Source organism: Nipponia nippon, unplaced genomic scaffold (genome assembly GCF_047370975.1).
Source record: "Nipponia nippon isolate SJK-2023a ecotype South Korea unplaced genomic scaffold, ASM4737097v1 scaffold_1, whole genome shotgun sequence".
In the NCBI taxonomy this organism is placed as follows: Eukaryota; Metazoa; Chordata; class Aves; order Pelecaniformes; family Threskiornithidae; genus Nipponia; species Nipponia nippon.
In genome coordinates this window covers 25,099,749-25,120,473 of record NW_028262290.1, presented here as the reverse complement: position 1 = coordinate 25,120,473, position 20,725 = coordinate 25,099,749, and the positions used below count along the sequence as shown (strand labels likewise).

Here is a 20,725-nt window from a genome sequence, read left to right as displayed (position 1 = left end):
CTGATATTAGCTATGTCTGAGGTTGGGCTACCCAGGACTAATAAGACCTGCCAGTTTTTCTTTTGTGTCAGTCCATGTAGGAGTGGGAAATGGAAACTATTCAACCAGTAATCATGCAAGACTATTTTGCAACGGTGGATCTTAAAGAGAGAAGAATCAACCTCTTTTTCTTTACTGTCAAATGCCTGTCAGTTTTAAAGTGAAGATGTAAAGTGAGGATGTAAGAGTAAAATAAATATTGGCCAGAGTGTAAAAATTTTTCATTCAGATGTTATTTTTAGGTAAGACCTTTAATTCCAGTTTGACTGAGTAGTCATTGCAGTCCTTTTAATTTTGCAGCATGCCATTCTATTTAGCAAGTGCACACTTGGCTCCTGAAAGGTTTTAATTTATATGTGGGTTGGTATACGTATATGTATATGTGTATGTATATGTATGTGTATGTGTTTGCTGTGTAAAAAAAAGTCTTCAATTTATGTATTTGGAAGGAACCAATTGTCATATCTACTCTTTTCCAATGAAACCTGAGTATTTTGAACTTTCTGATAGACTGTAAGGTTCGTCTATATTCTCAGACTTCTCTTAATGATGAACAAAGAATAAGAAACATTTTAGTTGATTTAAGAAGTGTATATTAGTACAGTAATCAAAAGAAATGCAGATTGGTGGTGGATTAAACTCCACCTAATCTGGGTTTAATGCCCCAGGTGCTGGTCAAATTGGGTTCTGGTTATGGAAACTTGCATTTGGGGAGCCTCCTATGAAAGGCAAGTGCAGAGATTAAGATTTTTTGAAGGAATGTATTAAATTCTTGCTTCTCTCAAAATCATTATCATTCAGTACTAATCTTGCATAGGTCACATCACTTGTTCTAGGCTGCTAACAGTTGTTATCACTGGCTCTTTTTTCCCCTTTGCATTAGGCTATAGGTGTTGTTTGCATGTAACACCATAAACAGCTTTACAAGAGGATGTTTGCGCTTCATTTCTTTGATTACATCCAAATCGAAATGGCTTTAATTTGTACAGCTGTAAACACTGCTCTAAGTTTTAGCATGGTCACAATATATCAGAAGAATGGTAGGGAGTGTTTAAACTAATAGAGGTTTGTTCACTCCGTGTTGTGTAGAGTCTGGTCACTGTTATCAAATTATATGCATTTGTTGCATCATATGTAAAACGTTGTGGCATTTGGAGCTGCTCATCAAATTTCTGTAAAAGCTGCCACACGAGCATATAATTTAAAATTGGGCCTTGGACATTTTTATTCCCATATGGTGAAAAATATGTATTGATTCTTGATTTGTGCAATAATGTGATTGCGATGGAGATAGTCAGATGGCATCTGGAAGACGATTTTCAAAGCTATGCTCACAGCTTGGCATTTGGGGCAGCTGGACACGTTGATGCCTTGTTCTGCTTCTCTGAAGTTTCACCCAACCAGTCTTTGCTTTTTTTTTTTTTTTTTTAATAATGGGGCTTTCACCCATATAAATTTAATTTGAATGACAACAAACAAAAAAACCCCTCAAATTAATAAGAAAGCAGCATGTTCTGTGCATGGTAATACAGAGAATGCAGTAAGCCTATCTTTAAGGCAAATGCTATTTTCACTTACTGGTATGACTGAGGCTCTGTCGCTGAAAGCAAGCAGGTTAACCTTTCAACTTAAAATTAATTGTCAGCTTCTGTTAGTGTTCTTTCTAAGCTTGTGTGACTTCTGTTTCACTCTTAATATGTTTGCATTTTGACAAGTCACTCACTGTGTTCGCACCATGGCAAAACAGCTATCACAGCAACTCAAATTTACAGGTTGGAAGAATCATGCTCGTTAGGGACATTGCTTTATTTACTCTGTCGTCTTCTAGGGTGAGTTCTGCTGTGTGGATTAGCCAGAGCCCGCATACAGTTACTGATATGCTGCAGAGTCGGAGCAGGCGTAAGGAATTTCTGTCCTTCTGTCCCTTTAATTTCTCCTTTTCTTTTCCAAATGGGGCCCCATGTAATTTCATGAAGCATTAAAACAAAGAAGGATTCTGAGATTGCAGACAACAGTGTTGCAGCAGGTGTCTTCATTGTACCTTAATTCTTTTTTTCTTAAAGTATGTTGTTTCTTTGCAGCTTTGCTGACAAAAATATGCAATTTATTGCTTAAGAACATTGAATGGTTAGAATTGCTTATTTTCCTTCCTGCTACTTTGTGTTCACAGCCTGTGGGACAACTTGATCTGTAGACCAGAGTGGGAAGGATTACTACAGCTTTGTTTCAGAAATGGCTCAAAACTGCCAGATCTGAACAGCCCTGAACCTTGCGATAAGATCAGATCTGAACTTTGTTTCAAGTACCCCTCTGTTTTTCTATTAATAATGAACTAGCTAAATATACACTGATTTGTAGATCAAATGAAAGAGGTATTTCATCGTCAATATCTGGAGCATCTAACATTTATTAGGAATAGCTTATATTGGTTTAAAACTCAAGTATGCATTAATCAGAGTAACAAAAGGTTTTTTGAAGGATATTTTGTTATCATAGTCATAGTATTCTTCTAGCCTTGTCTAATGGTCCTACACCTAAAATCCACCATGACCTTGAAGAGTTTGATAATCTCAATGGGGTATGACAGTAAAGAGACAGTAAAAAACAGTGCTCATTCCTTTGGTGTGGTTTTATAAATGCTCAGTTGCTGTTTAGTGATATAAAATATAACAGACTTGTAGTTTGCTTAGGATGTGCTTTACTTACAGTAGGGTGACCATTTGTTTTTTCATAACTAGTTAAGCAACAGGATGGTCATTAACAGGCTTTGTTCACCATCTGGGCAGAAAAGAGCTGTGCTTAGTTGGGTCCTATGAATATTGGTATTTCTAGGAGTCAGCTACCTGCTGGGGAGGGCCCAACAAGAACTTTGTGATTAAACATCCAGTTGTGATCCTATCTGGGAGGGGAGGTTAGAGCCCAAAGGGAACTTCAAGGGAAAGCTGCACGTTTCCTCTCCTTCTCCAGCATCCTCTGGGAAAGCAGACCTAAAGGCTGGCATTAAATTGGATTGCGAGTTTGGCTTAGGAAATAACGCCGTTGTTGTAAAATACTTGGAAGCTTCTTGAACTGTAAGTGAATGCGAACAGTTACTGCAGGCAGAAATGCTACTCAAAACCCCAATATGTGGGTCATTCTCACAGTTCCCTCTCCCCACATCTGACCTTCAAACCGTCCGGGGGGTGCCTGTTTCCACCGAATTTCTGGGGTGGTTTGGAAGCTGTTGGCACAGGGTGAAGCAAGTGTCTGCTGCTGGGTGTTAGCAGGAAGCTCTTTGGCTGGCAGAGGACGGTGGAAAAAGCACTTCAATACTTTGGGTTTCTAAGCAAGTTTATAACAGCAGCTACATGGTGCAGTTATACAGAGTATAGAGACATGCAGAAATGCGTTTGGTTAGGAAAGATGGTTTACATGGGTCACAGTCTTACAAAGTGCTTCACTTGACCCTCATGTGTGATATTTAAAGCTTAATGGCATTAAAATAAATCACATGCTCAAACTTTAACTGCTTTGCTGAGCTGAGGCATAAACAAACACATGAAAAATAATTCTAAATTAGAGAAATTGTCAATTTTGCAATGACTTTCATCCCTCTTACGTGGTGTTTAACAGAGAATGCAAAATGTAAAGGATTTATAAATCCAACAACCAATTTTAAAACAATCAGCTTTGTTAAGTAGTCTCTACATAATATATGTAGCCATAGACCTCATTTTAAAGAAAGCACAAATGAAATAAACTATATTAAAATATACAGAATGTATACATACATATACAGACATCTAATACAGGTATATAACCCTTCTAAATTGAAAAGTAGGGAATCCCCTAAGTAGGGATCTGTGAATCACTCAACCGCGGTGGTCACAGAGCCAAGAGAAGGGCTGCGAAGACAGAAAATACAAAAGTAATGGAAGAGTCCATGTAGCTTTTGAAGAAAGAAGTCACGCCTCACCAATCTAGCAGGGCTTTTTCAGACGAGTTTATAACTGTTTTTGTAGTTGGATCTGGTCAGCAAAGTACAGTTGAGTCTTCAAAAGCTGCTGGATCAAAGACCTTTAGAGAAATAAGCTCCTGTGAGATAAGAGGTATTTTCCTCTTGCAGAGTAATACCTGATTAAAAGAAGGTGGAAATAAATTGTCAGTCTTCATAAAGGAGAAAGGCTTTATTAGGCTGCCCAGCCACCTTTTTGGGGGACTTTGGATGCTCATCAAATTCAATGTTAGCTGCAAAGGGAGTGAATAGCAAGTTGGCAAAGTTTACTGATGACTGCTTCAAATATTTCATATCAAAACTGATGCTGACTGTGAAAATGTGACAGTAATCTCATAGCAGAAAATGCCTAAGTAATACAACAGCCAGCGACATTTCATTGTCAATAAATGCAGAGTAATGCAGTATATGTGCTATGCATACATGACAACAGGATCTAGATGAGTTATTTTCAAGAAGAAGGATCTGGGAATCACTGTGGGAAATTGTCAACTCAATAAGCAGGGATGGTAAAAAACAGTGATTTGTGCTGCTGGGGAAGGAAGAGAGAAGGAACAGAAAGCATCCTTAGGTGATGTGTCGTGGTATGCCGCAGTCACATCACGAGTCCATTCACACACTGGCGTCTGTGGGCGGTTTGGGCTTCTTCTCTCGGGAATGGTGAAGAATTAGAAAAGGGAGAAGAAAAGTCACCAGCAGCCTGCATCCTCAGTGATATTAAATAGTTTCCATATGAGGAGGACGCTTCAGCTTGGGAAAAAGCTGCTGAGGTAGGGTGCGTATTATGTATTAAACCATCGAAGGTATGGAGAATGGGAACAAAGAAAGGCAGGGTGCTGCTTCTGCAGCTCACAAAGCGAGAACCGTAGTGCGGTCACATGAAATGCTGGGGCACACAGTGCCTTTTCTCAGGGAGCTGTGGTGGGCAGAGATGTAAATAGGTGCAAAAATGGGATTAGTGAGCCTGAGTGGAGGATCTCTCCATCAGAGGTAGCCAGCCTGCAAGTGTGGGGTCGCGTTTGGGCAGTGCTTGGCTGTTCAATACCCAGCTAGGAAGACTCAGCCCTTTATTTTCTTTTTTTAAAAGAAGAGCCTTGCTGATTTAAGACAAAGGGTGGATGAGTAGAGGAAGAGCTTCCAGTGCCTTTTACTGTTGAAGCTTCATCTGTTTCTTTTTTTTTTTTTTTTACAGTCAAGAGCTGTTTAGGATATTATTTTAGAGCCTAGTCAACCTGTGCTCTATGGAGTAGAACAACTTCTTTCCCTGAGACCTCATTTCGCAGGATTTTATGTGAGCTGAGATTGAATCCCCAGCTGTCACCGGTCCTGTGCCGCAACGAGTGAAAGGTTAATGCATTGCAAAAGTGACTGTGATAATCCTGAGCTGTAATTTAGTCTCTTTAGTGTATCCAGAGGATTAATTCTCAAATGCATTAAGCAAAACAAGAAATAATGCACACTTCATATTGTCTCCCTTACACTGTAGTCTCATTTAATTAGCCACTGAAACAACCGACTGAAAGCTTTCCCTCTGCCTTGTTTTTGAATTATGAATTTTAAAGACTTTTGAGAGAATGACTCAGGAGGTGAAACAGCAGGGCTTCTAATGTTATTTGTAAGCTCTGTACTGGAAACTATTTCCGTGTCTGCAGCCATGAAACTCAAGCAACTTAGCCTGTGATTTCATCATTTGAGACTAAATGACAGGAGAACTAATGCTGTCAGCACCCCGCTAAACAGCATTAGCATTCTCCATTGCCTCTGCTTACTTAAAAAATGGATAAGGAAATAATTGGCATTGAAGCCAGCTATCAACTACAGGGTATTCCATGAAAGAAGAGGTTAATATGTGCACCAAAATACATGCAACACGTCTGCAATAATTGGGTTTTCATTACAGTAATAGTTCTGAAGACTGGAATTAAGTGAGGGCAGCTCACAAAACATCTGTGCACCACCTCGCGCAAGCAGCCAAGCGCTCCACAGGGCTTGCAGCACCGAGGATGCTGTGGCATGGGGGGAGCCTTCCAGTCAACCCAGCCCAAACAGACTACCATTGCAGCAGGCTTACTGCCTGACCATTTAAGATTTGTGATTTTGCTGGGGTTTAAAAAGACACAAAATGAAAATAAAAAACAGAATTAAATTATATTCCTGTTTATATCTTTTATCTGTTTCTTTTCCTTTGGTAACTCTTTGACACATATCCTTTGAAGGAAAAATCACGCGTCTCCCCACCTCTGCCCTGCAGTTTTGACCTTTTAAAATGCGCAGGTCAGCAATGCTCCAGCTATGAGAAGTGAGAGGCTATTGATTCTGTTACTGTATGGACATATGCGTACCCCCACACCCTCATTTCATAGGAGCACGAAGCAGAGTTAGCACTCTGGTGTGAGGAGGGGAATGCTTCTTGTGTTCCGTATTTTATGCTTTCCTGGTACATGGCAGTTTTTAACTGCACAGAAGGTTGTGATGCCTCTTTTTTTCCTGATTCCAAGTACTCAGTGTAAAGGAAAAGGACATATATATTTCATCAGGTCTTGCTTTAAGGCATTGTAGTTTCTTAGTACATTCCTGAATAGTGTCACTGGCATTAAAAAGTCCGAGATTGGAATAAACATAATGAAGTAAAGAAGTTTTTCTTGTTTCTTAAGGAAAAAGCAGGAAACAAAAGCACTCTTTAATAGATCAGGGAAAAAAAGGAATCTGTCTTTTGTAGCCAGGAAAATCACTGCAGAAATAAAAATAAGTTTTCAGATCATGTGTTTGTGTTGACATCTTACTACAAGCAGTACCTCTGATAGTATGCACATTTGTCTTGACAGGAAGATGAAGCTCGAACACACAGGTACTTGGAAGATACAAGAGATAGATACACCTAGAAGTCATCTTGCAAAGCCTTTCTTTTAGCTTCGTAAACTTTTGGAAATATTGAGCAAAATATCCCTTGTTAAGGCATTTCCAACTTTACTGTTAGGAGGTAGTACAGCTTGCTCAACAGGGCACTGTCCTAGGCTCAGATGTCTGGCATCTATTCCTTTCTCAGCTGCTGTGAGAAAATGAATGTGCCATTTCATCTCTGCATGCCTCTCTCATCCTGCAGTCGCTCTTGTCTGTTTAGAGTGTTATGTTCTTCTGAGCTGGAGTCTTTTTTATTTGGAGAGGTATATATACTGTGTAAAATAGTGGAGTGGCAATTCTGTCAGCTCCTCGAGGGAATACTGTAAAATGAAACCTAAAAAAGTTATACATTATTGTAATTCATTAGCATATTAACTTCACTATATATGGCAATGTACATGTAGAGGTCAGTATCCCAAAGATCTAACTGTAATATTGAAGACCCAGCACACCCAAGAGAGGTTACACAAACAGTGGGGAATTTCCCATCGTATTTGAAAGTTTCATGGAATAGTTGTGTTGTGAAGTTTACTTGAAAGCAAAGGCAACTGGGAAGCCATTGATAGGGCTGTACAGCAAACATATACTGACTTCAAGACTCACATTTGGCTTCCTTTGGCGATCAAATGCTATTAGGGATATAAAAAAGAAAAGAAAATGTAGGGAGAGATGTAATGCAGAATGCTTTACACTGAAAAATACTCAGGAGTTACTATATGCTTTCCCCTTTGAAGATAGCTGTGTTTTATGGAAACTGCCTTGGTAATCATTCTGATAATCAATAACTAATTTTCCAGTCATTGTTTGCCCAAATGATAATAATTTTAATGCTTAAATATCTGGCAATAGAGTTTAATCTAATGATGACTTACCACAACAGTGCATGTGAAGGCAGTAGTGACTGACAGTGATTGACAAGAAGCAGTGGTCATCATTGACCCGCGCATCATTCATTTTGTGATTCATTCATCCTTTTACTTCAATAGCAGCATCGCATCTTCTTAAGTTGGCAAGAAAAAAATGTAACAGACGGCTTAATAATGTGTGAAGAATTGGTGTTTAGTGTGGACATGTTGTAAGGCAGGTCATCAGCTAATTAATATTCACATTGTGCATTTCATGCTGAGATCAGAAGCTAGAAGGGATGGGCCGTTTTTCAGAATTCCTCGATGTGTGTGTGTGGATTTTCATCAAGTTACCCTTACACAGCTGATTACTGAAAATACATTGTCAGTATCAATTACTAAAGCTTTTACCTGCCTTATGCAGTGCATCAAACCATGTACGAAATAGCTGGTTATGCAGAGATTCATGAAATGAGTTCAAGACATGAATGAACTTGACTTGAAGAATTTGTTTATGGTGTGTCGGTTATAAGAGATGTCTGAATGAGCCAAGGAAAAGGCACCAGGGGTTAGAGAGTCCCACAGAAGGGTTGAGAATGGCAGGCACATCTTGAGATCATCTCATCCAACCCCCCTGCTCAAGCAGGGTCAGCTGCAGTAGGTTGCCCAGGACCATGCCCAGTCAGGTTTTTAATATCTCCATGGATGGAGAGTCCACAGCCTCTCTGGGCAACCTGTGCCAGTGCCTGACCACCCTCTCAGTACAAAAGTGTTTTCTGGTGTCCAGATGGAATTTCATCTGTTTTGTTTTGTGATCATTGTCTGTTGTCCTGTCCGTCAGCACTGCAGAGGAGAGCCTGGCTCCCTCTCCTTCATTCCCTCCCATCTGTTATTTATACACATGAGTAAAATACCTCCTGATCCTTCTCTTCTCCAGGCTGAACAGCCCCACCTCTCTCAGCCTTTCTTCATATGAACGATGCTCCAGTCCCTTAATCATCTTAGCGGCCCTGTGCTGGACTCCAGTAAAGAGCTCCAGATGGGCAGATGGAGAGATGCCATTTCTGGAGATGTTGCCCCCAGTGCAGTGGCACAGGAGGTGGCCTGTCTTACTCCTGCTCCATGAGGTAGCCACTATCTGGGGCTAGGAATCAAGGTCCTGATGGCATGTTTGTGACAGTGCCTCGGGCAAGTCACAAACAGGACAAACGGAGAGGGTGGCAGGGTTGGCAATGGTAGCAGCAAAAGGTTGACAGACAACAGTTGTTATGTTTGGTTGTTCCTTCTGGTACCAGCAACCATAATTCACATTAACAAAACAAAAAGCAATGGACTGCTTTGGTGCAGTTTTATACCACTGCGTTATTTTTTTCGCAACTGCATGACAGTGAACCAATTCATGAAGAAACACGTGCGCTTGGTGGCCAAAGCTTGGAAGATGGCAAGTTTTAAAAGAAGACGCAGCACTTGGGGAAGGGAGAAGGGGTAAATAGTATTTGTATTTGAATTGTGTGTAGCAGGCCGGCAATACCTAGGATCAATATGTTTCCTAGGAGTTGGATTTGATCACAGGACACCTGCCTGCTGTGCTAAGGGTACCCCTGTGATTAATGATTTTGTCAGCTCATATGACACCAGTATCCCCCCAAACGCCCCAGTGCAATTTGGGTTTTCAAGGCATTTGGTCACAAAAGAGCATATGCTGGTTGTGCATATTTTTAAAATTATTACATTTATGCAGTAAGTTGATCTGTTTGGCAAGTGCTGCCCTGCTCTATAACCTGAGGACAAAATCTGATTCATCTGCAGCCTGCTCAGCGTGCAGGCTCACTAATAGGTCAAGTATAAGGAAACAATCTCAGGAGTCGAAAGCAGAAAACCAAAGCAAATTAAAAACCCACAACCTCCACAGTAAAGAAGGCAGAAAGCCCAACCTGAGAAGTTAGAGGCATTACTGAGTGTTTGCCTCTGACCCTACTTAGGCAACTATTTCCCTCAAATGGCAAGTAAGGTGGTGCCTCGCTGCGACAAGGAGAACCCTGTTTTAAGGTCCCGAAACACACACATCATGCTACCGAATAGTGGACTGCTTGGCCCCAGGAGCTGCTCCAGGCATGAGATGTATCTTCCCTGGGCGCTCCATCAGACGGACGCCAAGGGGTCCCACCAGGCCCTGAGGGATCACGAGTGGCACTAAATAGCTGCCGTTAGGTACCTGAACTGGACCACTGTACTAAAGAGGGTTCCCTGCCACTTTGTAATGGAATGATGAATTATCTGCATATTTTCTTATTGAAGCTGTAAATGATTAATTATTTTCAGTTTTTAATTTCCAGTATTTTTCATCCATTCAAATAGTAAGTACAGCATTTTTGGCAGCGGTTTTTAACATTCCCTGTTTCGATGCCACAACGTCTACTACATCCAGCTAGAAGCAGTTTCTCACTGAATTCCTTATCGGCCAGCACTGTTCCTCATGTGATTCTCATCACTGTAAATCTGAACAGACTGATAAAGGACAATTAAAGAGGGTTGTTTGGCAAATATCCCGTATTTCTTTATGGGTGTTCTTGCTCTGCAAACACAGGAAAGCAGCAAAGCACATAAAACGTGACAGTAGAGCACCCAGCCTGTTGCTCGTTTTTCTGTTTATTGGTTCCGCCTAGAAATCAGAATTAAATACATGATACATACCTACATAACACCTCCCATCTGAGGATTTTTAAGTACTTAGAGCTTTCAGACCCTTGTGTGGCTGTATACTCTCCCCTTTATAGGTGGCTAGCACGGAGACAAGTGAATAATTTATAGCAGGTCTATGAGACATGGCTACTCGTGTGTTTTACTTGACTGCTAGCTTACGCACTTGGCAAAAATAAACCTCCATTTGTTACTGGCTGTTGTTCCTGAGAGAAATGTTACCTAATAACAACAAAAAAAAACCCTTAGATGAATTTTAGGTGAAAGAACAAAGTGGTTAGCAATTGGAGTTTTAAAACTTGCGTCTGGGTGAATTTTTCCAGTTTCTTTCAAGCTTCTGGAAGTGGCATGTTTGGCTTCCAGGCAGATTTTGTTTGAGAAGGGTTAATAATCCAGTGACTGTCAAGGATCCAGTTTGGTCAGCCACCTGATGTACTTTGAAACCTCCCTGTTTGAAGCATTATGCAGAGTTCTTCTCTCCCTGCCCCTGCCTTCTGCAGGATGGCTGTTTGTGCTCACAGCATTGCTGCTTCTGTTACTTTCTTAGAAAAGGGGCTATAAGATCCCATGGACTTTATTTAGGTAACCCAACATGACTGCAGTCCGCGGAGCCCCGCAGAACGTCCCTCTTCACAGTCATCTCCAGGGGTTGATCTCAGTCCTGGATGCATTTACTGGCAAAAGGGCACTATTCAGCGTCTTGCCACAGCCTGGTGACCTCTGGAAGCCATAAATATCTCCAGGCAGCTAACATCAACATGGAGGAGTCTCAAGTTTGGAGCAGGAGACGTGAAAATTGCTTGCAGTCATATCTGTGCCCCAGGGTATTTCATGTCTAGAGGCTTGCGTGGGGCCCTCGGCTGTAAACTGTTCTTGTGCTCAAAGCCAAGAACATGGATTTTCACTTGTTTCTAATTACGTAGGATAAAACTGCTTTCTTAGGGTCTTTTCCTTAGTCTCACAAGATGTTTACAGGTCACTGACTTCAGTGCTAGCCCAAGACATGAAAGAGACAGCACAGCTAGTTTAGGAACCCTTCGATATTCTCTCTACTCACACACTCTGACATTTCTTGCATAGCAGTTGCTTGATGCCAAAGTCAAATGATTTTCTAATTTTTAAAATCAGTTTAGAGAAACAAATCCGTTTCAGCATTTCAGGGAGTTAAACATTACAAAGCAAAGGATGTTTATCCTTGTTCCTTTTACAGAGATAAAACGCTGCTCTGTAAATCCATAGTTACTCTGATTAGTGAAATAGTGGAATACAACAAATTCCAAGCAACCAATTTTTGTCTTGAGTCTTATAAAAGTGTTAAAAAATTGTAATGGGTTTGCCTCCGTGGCTTAACTTGTAATGTGTCTGTAGTGCAGAAGTCCATCAGTTAAAGAATTTACCATAGTTCAACCCTTTTATGGTTGTATATATTTAAAAGAATTCAGAATCAAATTTTAAAAGTGAATATGAGTTGACATAAATTCAATGCTAAAATTATTGGAACATAATTCAGCACCTGTAACCTACCCAGTGACTTCTGTGGGGTTGCACTGCTTCAAGTTGGTAGCAAACAAGTCTCTTAAGAGCAAGAAGAGCCTCTTAAAATAAAATCAATCACAATACCGTATAACCATATGCTACGGCATTTGGTCTTTCTGCATATCATCTCTCTTATGAAGGGATCTTCATCTTGGTTGGAATTGTAAGATGAATTACCTTTCTTTTCCTTCTTTCTAAAACAGCAGTGAAACAAGCAGTCCAAGTCGCTTCCCATTACAGCAATAGAAACATGCCTGTTAACCACAGTGAGAGCTGGACTCTGTCCTGAGTGGCTATATGAGTGATCAAAAGTATATTTATTATAGGAATGCACAGTTACGCTGTGAGAAATTTTGCTTTCATTCTCTTCAAAGGTTTCAGGCATCTCAGGGAAACCAAGAAAAATCATAACAGTAAGTCTTATGAGCACACAGGAGTATATCAAAGCCCTCATCATCTGATACTGATTTCCACTGTGTGTAAATAAGTATATGAATAATTTATTTACTTCATCTTTATAATCAAACAGTTCTGGGGTTTTTCTGTCTTACTTGGCATGGTAGGAGTAGCCTCGGTCTGTGTTTCCGCCTGCGGCCCGTAGCTCTTACTCATGAATTCACACCAGTGCTTGTTCTCTGGGATGGGTGGCCAAGCAAGGAGGGGGTCCTGTTGTGCTAGGTGGGAGCTGTGCACCTCCTAGCCCCCATCGGCGAGCAGGCCAAGGGAATCGAGGCAAAGGAATTGCAGGGAGTGAATCAGTGTGGTGGGGGAAAACATCACGTTTACTCATTTTCAAAATTTGGGGTGGAGTTCTGTTAGGATGAGAAGGGTTGTTGGGATTAAAACAAAGCAGATGGAGGCTGATAAAACCAGAGAAGAAGAGGCAGAGGTAGAGAACTGGGAGAGAAGAAAATGCAAGGGAATGGGGAGTCAGAGAGGATCGGTGGGGACTGGACCAGGCGGAGAATGGCCAGAGTGAAAATACCCCACTGGTATCTCTGCTGCAGTGCCCGGTGGGGCAGCAGCTTCTGCTCCTCTTGGCTTTGGTGTGCCGTGGGGCCTAGAGTGATGCCTCACTGGCATTATTTGTGCTCCCTGAGCCCACCTGGTTTGGGGAAGAGTAGTCCTTTCCCTGCCCATGTGCCCCCAGAGGGAGTCAGTTGTTGCTGAATGGGAAGAACTGTGGTTTCACCCAACTTGCTTCTGCCCCGGCTGATGGGGACACCTGACAGCGAGGGTAATGTAGCCCTGGGCTATCTGGGTTACCCCAGGTTATCTGGAAAACTGCTCTGAAACAGCACATCTTTGTGATGAACAGAGGCTCAAAAGCACAAAGCGAATTCCAAAGCTTTCCCCAACCCAAATAACAGCAAGGAGAGGATCCTTGACTCATACAACTCAGTCATAACTCATCATGGGAGCAGTGGGGTGACAAATGGAGGAAGCACTGCCGTGAGGGGGGTTACTGTAGGGATTTTTCTGCTTGGACTCTGGTGGTCTTAGAGGAAAATGGATGTATACTGTTGCTGAGGAAACGAATCTCCCAGGGGATGGTCGGCTTTTCGCCGGTGTGAATTTTTGCTGCCTCGTGCTCACTCAAGTCAATTAACCTAAAACCTACAAACTGCACATGCCACGGCTCTGTGCAATTATTATATGGAACTTTATACAGTTGCATGTGGATTTAATCATAAACAGCCCAGGAATGGGTTCAAGTTTATATTCCTCTTTAAATATTTGTATTCCTATAATGGAATACTGCCCATTTGTCTCTGTAGGTGCCAGCTTGCGTGATGACCTCAGTAAATACTTCTGGTTTCATCATTCTCAAGGGGACACGATGACAGTTCAGGATCCAAACCAGATGAATCTCTGTGCTGCTGTTTGGACTGTTGTCTCCTATGTAATTGCCGACATGGAGGAAATGTTGCCAAGGTAATAAAAGAGCAAGAAAGAAGATTTCTGTTCTTCAGTAAAGATTGTGATTTTGTGCATTATTATGTCTGTTTTCCTCAAAGCATATGCTCTTTTACACATTCCTCATTCTTTTTGCTGTTTTAGTATCTTCCATTTGTGATGTTCACTTAAAATTTCTTCTTTTAAGTACTTTTTAAATTTCTGATGAAGGTATGATACCTCTTTGACTATGATATAATAACCATTTGTATGCAAAGTGATCCTGTGCAGCAGGAAAAATATACCAAATAAGTTTGTTGCATCAGAATAACTAATGTATTGAGTTAGTATACATGTTTATGGGTTTGTTTTCTGTCTTTCACTCTGTGCATTAGAATGATGTACTATTAATAAAACAGACATTTCTTTTTACTCTCTTACGAGAATACCGTAGTTTCTATATTTTTTCAGGTTATAGGACAAATTAATCTTGGCTGGTTTAATGGTAATATATGGTAAAATGGTCAAATAATGGTCAAAATGTGAAAATAATAGGGCTTTTAATAGTGCATTCAGGTCCCGCTGTTAAATCTTACTAAAGATTGCTTCATGTGAGACTCAGATAAACAGGACATAGAGGATAGGAAGCCAGCCACAGGACTCCCAGATCTCCTGTGTTTCTTCAGGCACCTCCCCGTGGAAAGCTGTGCATGTCCTTTTCTTCCTAATGGAAGACTCGCCGTAGTGACATGCAGAGAATTTTGTATGGCAGTTTTTCTCTGAAATGCCATGATGTTTCAGAAACGGCATCACAGCTGTGATTTGTGACCTTCACTACCTGCCAGCTGGTATCCAAACGAAGTGTAAGAGCAGATTTTGATTCAGGCTGCTGAAGCCATTCCCAGCCGCCCCTCTCTTGCAGGGATGCCCTCCCCTGCTGGAAGCCAGGCAAGAGAATGCTGGTAGATGTGTGCTGTGATGGAGGAATTTATCTGGGAATTTGATTCTTGTATACTTTGTTGGTTTGGGGGGTTTGTTTTTTTTTTTCCTGCTCCAAAGGTTATGACTATTCAGATGAGTTTCAGGGGTATCTGTAGAGAAGATATAACTGGGGCTGGGGAATATTTAAGGCATATGATTTCTGCTTATTTCTTTGTGACATGATCTTTGTTTGTCCTTTTAAATTTTACAACAAGCAGACTTACAGATGAGAATAACTGCTGCAATATAATCATCACCAAACAACTAACGTAACGAAGAACACAGCGTATTAAACCAAGTGGCAGACAGTCCCTTGTGCCGTTAATCAGTTCTGTAGCTGAGCAATAGCTGAGTGATGAGCCATTCATTTTTATAGAATTAATAACCATGATTATCTGTTTACCATGATAATAGCAGGTTTACATCAAATTTATTAAATATTTCAATTTTCCCTCCAAATCATTTCAGGAATATAAAAGCTGCCTGGAGATACTCTGCTCTTTCTTTTTAAAGAAACAGTATTGAAACAAAGTTAGCAAAAATTTCCTCTGCTTTCAAGGCATGGTGCCTGTGCTGCTGCTTTCTGATTTGCTTGACAAGAGCATAGCTGGTGGTGCTCACCACTGCCAGATCCTCAGCTGTCTCTAAATCCAGCCTTTTGACCTTCACAGAATATTACTGACTGGTTCCTGAACTGCGTTCCACATCTTTTTCCCTCAAGGTATGCCGCTTTGTGCATCAGAGGTTCAGAAGGGTTCTCCATGAAGTTACAGTCATTGTTACAAATCTTAACCTCTTCTCACTTGGAAATGGGGTTTATTTGTGTTTTTCTCCAAGTCAAACGGAGAATCTCTGGAGTCAAGAATACTCTCTGCAGAGGAGAAGAACACTGCGGTATGCACGTGGTGCCGCAGCACATGCCAAGATGTGTTTGTTCGATCCTAGGCTACATGAGATAGGCTGTAAAAATTAAGACCTTGATGCCCCTGAAGAAAATTTAACCTTCACGTCAACTTCAGATATACAGTTCTAGAGAGAAGCTTGGCAGAGTGGATTTTGAAAAAATGTTCAAAAATCAAAATTGCTATCTTCTTTTTATAGAAATAGTGAAATCAAAATTCAGTTCTCAAATTGAATTCTCAAATTCTCAAATTGAAAAACAATGGTTTTTTTATATATAAAACCAGGTTTTGTTAAAATAAGACATTGTCTTTCTGATTCACCCCTACTTTTTCTATCTGTAATGGTTCTCAGATCTAAAAGTTCATCTCTTCACAGTGCTGTCCTGATAACCTGCTTGTTCAGATGTACCTCTCTCAAAAATTTCCATAAACAAAGAGATGCTACTAAATTTCTTTCTTTTCCCAGTGGGATTTTGTACCTTCTGTGCAATAGCTCATCTTTATCCCTGCTCAGTGTAGCAATTATGCTGTTTCAATTGGTGGCAATTAAACATATAACGGTTGGTCAATTTTCAATTGAAGAGCACTTCCGAAGTGATCCAGGTGTGCCAGCGTAACTTTGCTTTCCACTGGCATGCTGCCTTTGATCTTTGAGAATCTTTCTTTAGTTGAGAAAGTAACAGCTGAGGATATTATTTATATTACTATTATTGTCAGGGTCAGCTGCCATAAATCTGTGCTTTTCATAAGTATTTTGACGACATTCTAAGATAAAGGGACCATGTGTATGTTTCCCTCTGATAAAATAAAACACTGTCAGCTTTGGACTAGATTGCTTTTTGCCTGCAAAGATCTCTGAGCTGAGAGCTGAAAAAACAGCAGTAGTATTTAAATATATGTCAAAAATTTTAATTTCAAATAAACATTTTCCTCAAGGTATTACAAATCTCTTGCTTCTGCTGAGAAGAAGGGAGGCCCCTGGGTAGCCTTCCTTTCTGCTACAACTCAAAGCTTTCAGACATAGTTACAGAGGGACAAGGCCAATACATAATTCATTTACCCGACTAGACTATAGCACAAATGCTGATGAAAAGTCTCTTTTCAATACTGCATAATGTAACGTAGGTAATTTTGCCAGTAATAAAAGAAGAATTGCAGGATAGGAAACCGAGTTGGTGCTTTTGTCCTTCATGTGTCAAGACATTATTGGAGTTTCACTGTCTCTTTGAATGATTCAGTTCTATGTGATCCCACAAGATTTTTACCTCCCTTAAAATAATTAAAAACAAAGGAAGAGAGCTGTTTCCTGGAACAAGAGATGAAGCGGTGCTTCTGGTGCTGCTACACTGCAAACATCTCTGGCTGTATATTTAGTTAGTATGCTTCCCCCATAATGATTTGAGACACTTCCATTTACCATGAGTAAATATCAAACTGATCTTGATATCTATATCTGTCTCATGAAATATACATACCATCTAAATGTGCCCAAATGATTAATTTACTGCTGTGTAATGATTAGCATAAAAATCTCATCACTGCACAGGATAGAAATGTTACCACTAATTGCTGGTTGAAGTGAACAATGTTTTCTGCATAGAAATTAATGATGCATGCGTCGCAGATCACTCTTGAATGGGAAAATTCAAGACTTTTTGGAAGAGAAGCATCTTTTTTTTTCCTTCTTTTTTCTGCTAAATGATATGAGAGCCTGATCATGTATAATAGGAAGAAATATTTTGTGCACGGTCCATTTTATCTTTGCACCACACTTTTTAACTTACAACTTTTGTAAGTTTTTTTATCTTTTAATCTGTTTTAGTTTACTCTTTTTAATCTGTTTTAACTTACAACTTTTGTAATCTTCTGTCTACAGCAAGTATATGGAAGCACTGTCCTTTTGCACACCTTAGTCTTTCATGGTCATTACTTCTGGAAGCTCCGGCCCTTTTGCACAAAGGTTTGGCTGGCTATGGAGCTGTGATCTGTAGTTACAATTGTTTAATAAATATATTGTGCTAGCGCCTGATTGAGGCCTTTAGGCACCTCTCATCTTAGTAATCCTCTTTGCCCTTGGAGGAGGGACCTCTATGACAACATTATATACAGCTCTGTGTGTAGCTTGCAGTTTGATTTCACTTCAGGACAGATCACCCTCCTTTAGTTTATGTGAAGTTTCTATTTTCTGGGTTTTTTTTGGTTTTCCACTCTATCTTTCTCAGTGTCTGCACTGTGATATGGATATTAGGAATGACTAATGGACTGAAAAAAATCTGAGTATTTTGTGCCTTGGGGCTCAGGAACTGCAAGATGCAATTGAGATGACTCTGAAGAACAGCACATAAGTACATGGGTGAGAGCTCCATCAGGGCCACCACTTGCCATTGTCACTGGCCTCTGTTACAGGCAGGCAGAGCTTTGTGATCAATGCAATGAGTTTTCGTCACCAGTCATGATTTTCTGTATAACTATGTGAAAATCAGGTTTATGGAAACCAAAGAGGGAATATCTGAAGGAGGGACCACAAAAATTAAGAGCAAGGTAAGACTGAGGCACGGACTGTGGCTTCAAGTACCAATGTTTTACTCTGCTTTGCTGGGTGAGTTGGGGAACACTACCTAAACCTACCTCAGTTTCACTGTTAAATGTTGGTAGTGGTGTTTGGTGCTCGTGTTTGTTGCAGCCTGATTTAATAACACTGTGTTAAAATGTATGATGCATGTAAAATGTAAGTTCATAGCAGAGGTGAGGTTCAACTGGAGGGGAGGAATAAGAAGTTAACACCTTTTAGCTGCATGAGAATTAATCTGTAAAATGTGTCTTTTGGTAATTACTGCTTGCATTTACATTACTTGCATTATTTGCATTTGCATTACTATTTGCATTTACTATTTGTCATGACAAACAAAAAGAAATATTCCTCCTCCAGATGCTGCCATTTCAAAATAGAATTTGGACATTAGGCGTATCCATTTTAAACTAACGGTACTTTGCATCCAGGAATGATGTGGGATGATTATGTATGCCAAATGGTCGCACACAATGCCAGCTATATATATCATTTCACAGCCTTGGACTGTCACACGCATGCTAAGTCTCTTTCACAAAATTGGTGGACATACAGTGGGGCAGTATGGGAAAAGAGAATAGCTCAAATGGTTTTCCAAAAGCCATGCAGCCAGTCAGTCCTAAAGTTAAGTTTTAGGATACAGAAATTCCTACCTCAGCCAAACTGTGCTGCCCATGAATGAGTTGCTATTTTCTTTTTATACGACTGAGATAATTTTGAAGCTGAAGTGTAAAATTTTGTGCACAAGTGACATTTTTGACTGAGCATATGCAACGCTCTGGACTGCAAATTCAAGAGAGAGAAATGAGAAAATAATTTTTCTGTTTTCTCTCAGTTAACCAAGTTAGTTATTTCTGGAAGGAAAACGAGTAAGCTTACACCATTTATATTAACCTTAAAACATTAATACATACCTACACATATTTCCCTCTCTATGCATAATACAGAAAAGCTTTCTTATCCTGAAGATTACTTAATTTCTGCTTTTTATCAAAGCATGCACTTTATAAGCAGAAGTTGCCAAAAAAAAAAAAAAATCTGTATTTACAGAGTGGCAACTATATTCTTTAGTCTTAGTAGGAACTGGGATCATAGTGCTGCATGCATCTTGATAAAACTGGCATCCTGTGCATGGACTGAATCTTTGGGAAGGTCTTCAAAACTGTGATTTCACTGAGGTTCTTTGCGACTCGTGTCTGGAATATTTTGACCTCACCTTTGTGAATGTGATTATTCAATATGTTACTTATCCTAAACTGTCTATATCTTTTGCTTTTTCCAGGGATATTATGTCAGTGATCCAGCTGCAGAGAATTCATATCAGTGCCTGTACTTAAAAGCAACTTTTCCAGTTCTTTTACAATTCAAGTCATCATTTTTTATTTTGCTTTAAATTTCTTTCACTAGGACAGAAAGGTGTCACAGCTTTTAATATGATACACAATGTAGAGGCTAATGATTGTTCAAAAGCAGATAACAAAATATCCATGTTTTTTAATAAAACTGCCATGCTGTTCTTTCTGTGGCTATTATCAAGCTTGAGCTCATCAGTAAGATGAGTTTAATAAAAGGAATTACTAGAAAGTGAGTCATGAGGCATTTAACCATGGACAGTTTAACAGGCATAAATCACTGTGTCGTTTCTGAGTGGAAATAAAATGTTGACAGCTTTACCTCTCCAAATTGCTCATCGTAGAAACAGAGAAAGCTATAAATATCTACAAGAAAATGCATGCTTCTCTTCAAGCAGTGATTCCCAGTGCTGAGTTCTGTGTAGCAGTTATTTTAAGCCTTTATAACGTAGCCTGAACCTTTAACATGAAACCTTGAGAAGCAAATACACACTAGTTGTTGTGAATTCCTATATGCCTTTTTTGCAATGGTAAACAAGATACAGCTCTATTGGGAACTCAGCCTGGCTTTAGTATTGCTGTCCCTCCAAGCAGGAGTCCCTTCTGGCTATATGGCGAACTTATTGGAAGGATAAGTATGAGCAGTAGAAGAAATTACTTAAAAATTTCGTCTTGTTCGACCTTCATAAAATGATGGAAGTGATTGTTTTTTTAATGCACAAATACCTTTAGGTTGTTAAATAGCTGAACTTAGGTTTTGGCATGTGTAGTTGTTGAAACCTCTTTTCATTCCTGTCATAAACTCTAGTGTCTCCATGGGTATGAGAAGATAATAAATGAAATAATTCAGTAAACTCTGTATAAATACCACATGTATTAAACAACAGCCTAAGTTACAAAAAATGAATCCATTTATCAACAGGAACAAATTTTTAAATATGAAGACAGGATTAATTTCCAAGTTGTTAGAAGGAAGCAGACATGATAGAAGGAAGTGTAGACCTTTACTT

The 20,725-nt window shown here is 39.9% G+C and overlaps 1 protein-coding gene across 5 annotated transcripts in view; it reads left to right on the top strand.

Annotated features, from left to right (window-relative positions):
* CPQ (carboxypeptidase Q) overlaps positions 1 to 14,348 on the top strand; it is a 167,657-nt gene extending 153,309 nt beyond the window's left edge. For all 5 annotated transcript variants that reach the window (XM_087734969.1, XM_087734961.1, XM_087734979.1 and 2 more), the window contains one exon: positions 13,794 to 14,348. In XM_087734969.1, coding sequence (XP_087591095.1) covers positions 13,794 to 13,954 — 161 coding nt within the window. In that variant the 3' untranslated portion in view covers positions 13,955 to 14,348. The remainder of the gene's footprint in view (positions 1 to 13,793) is intronic.
* Positions 14,349 to 20,725: the final 6,377 nt, after the last annotated feature.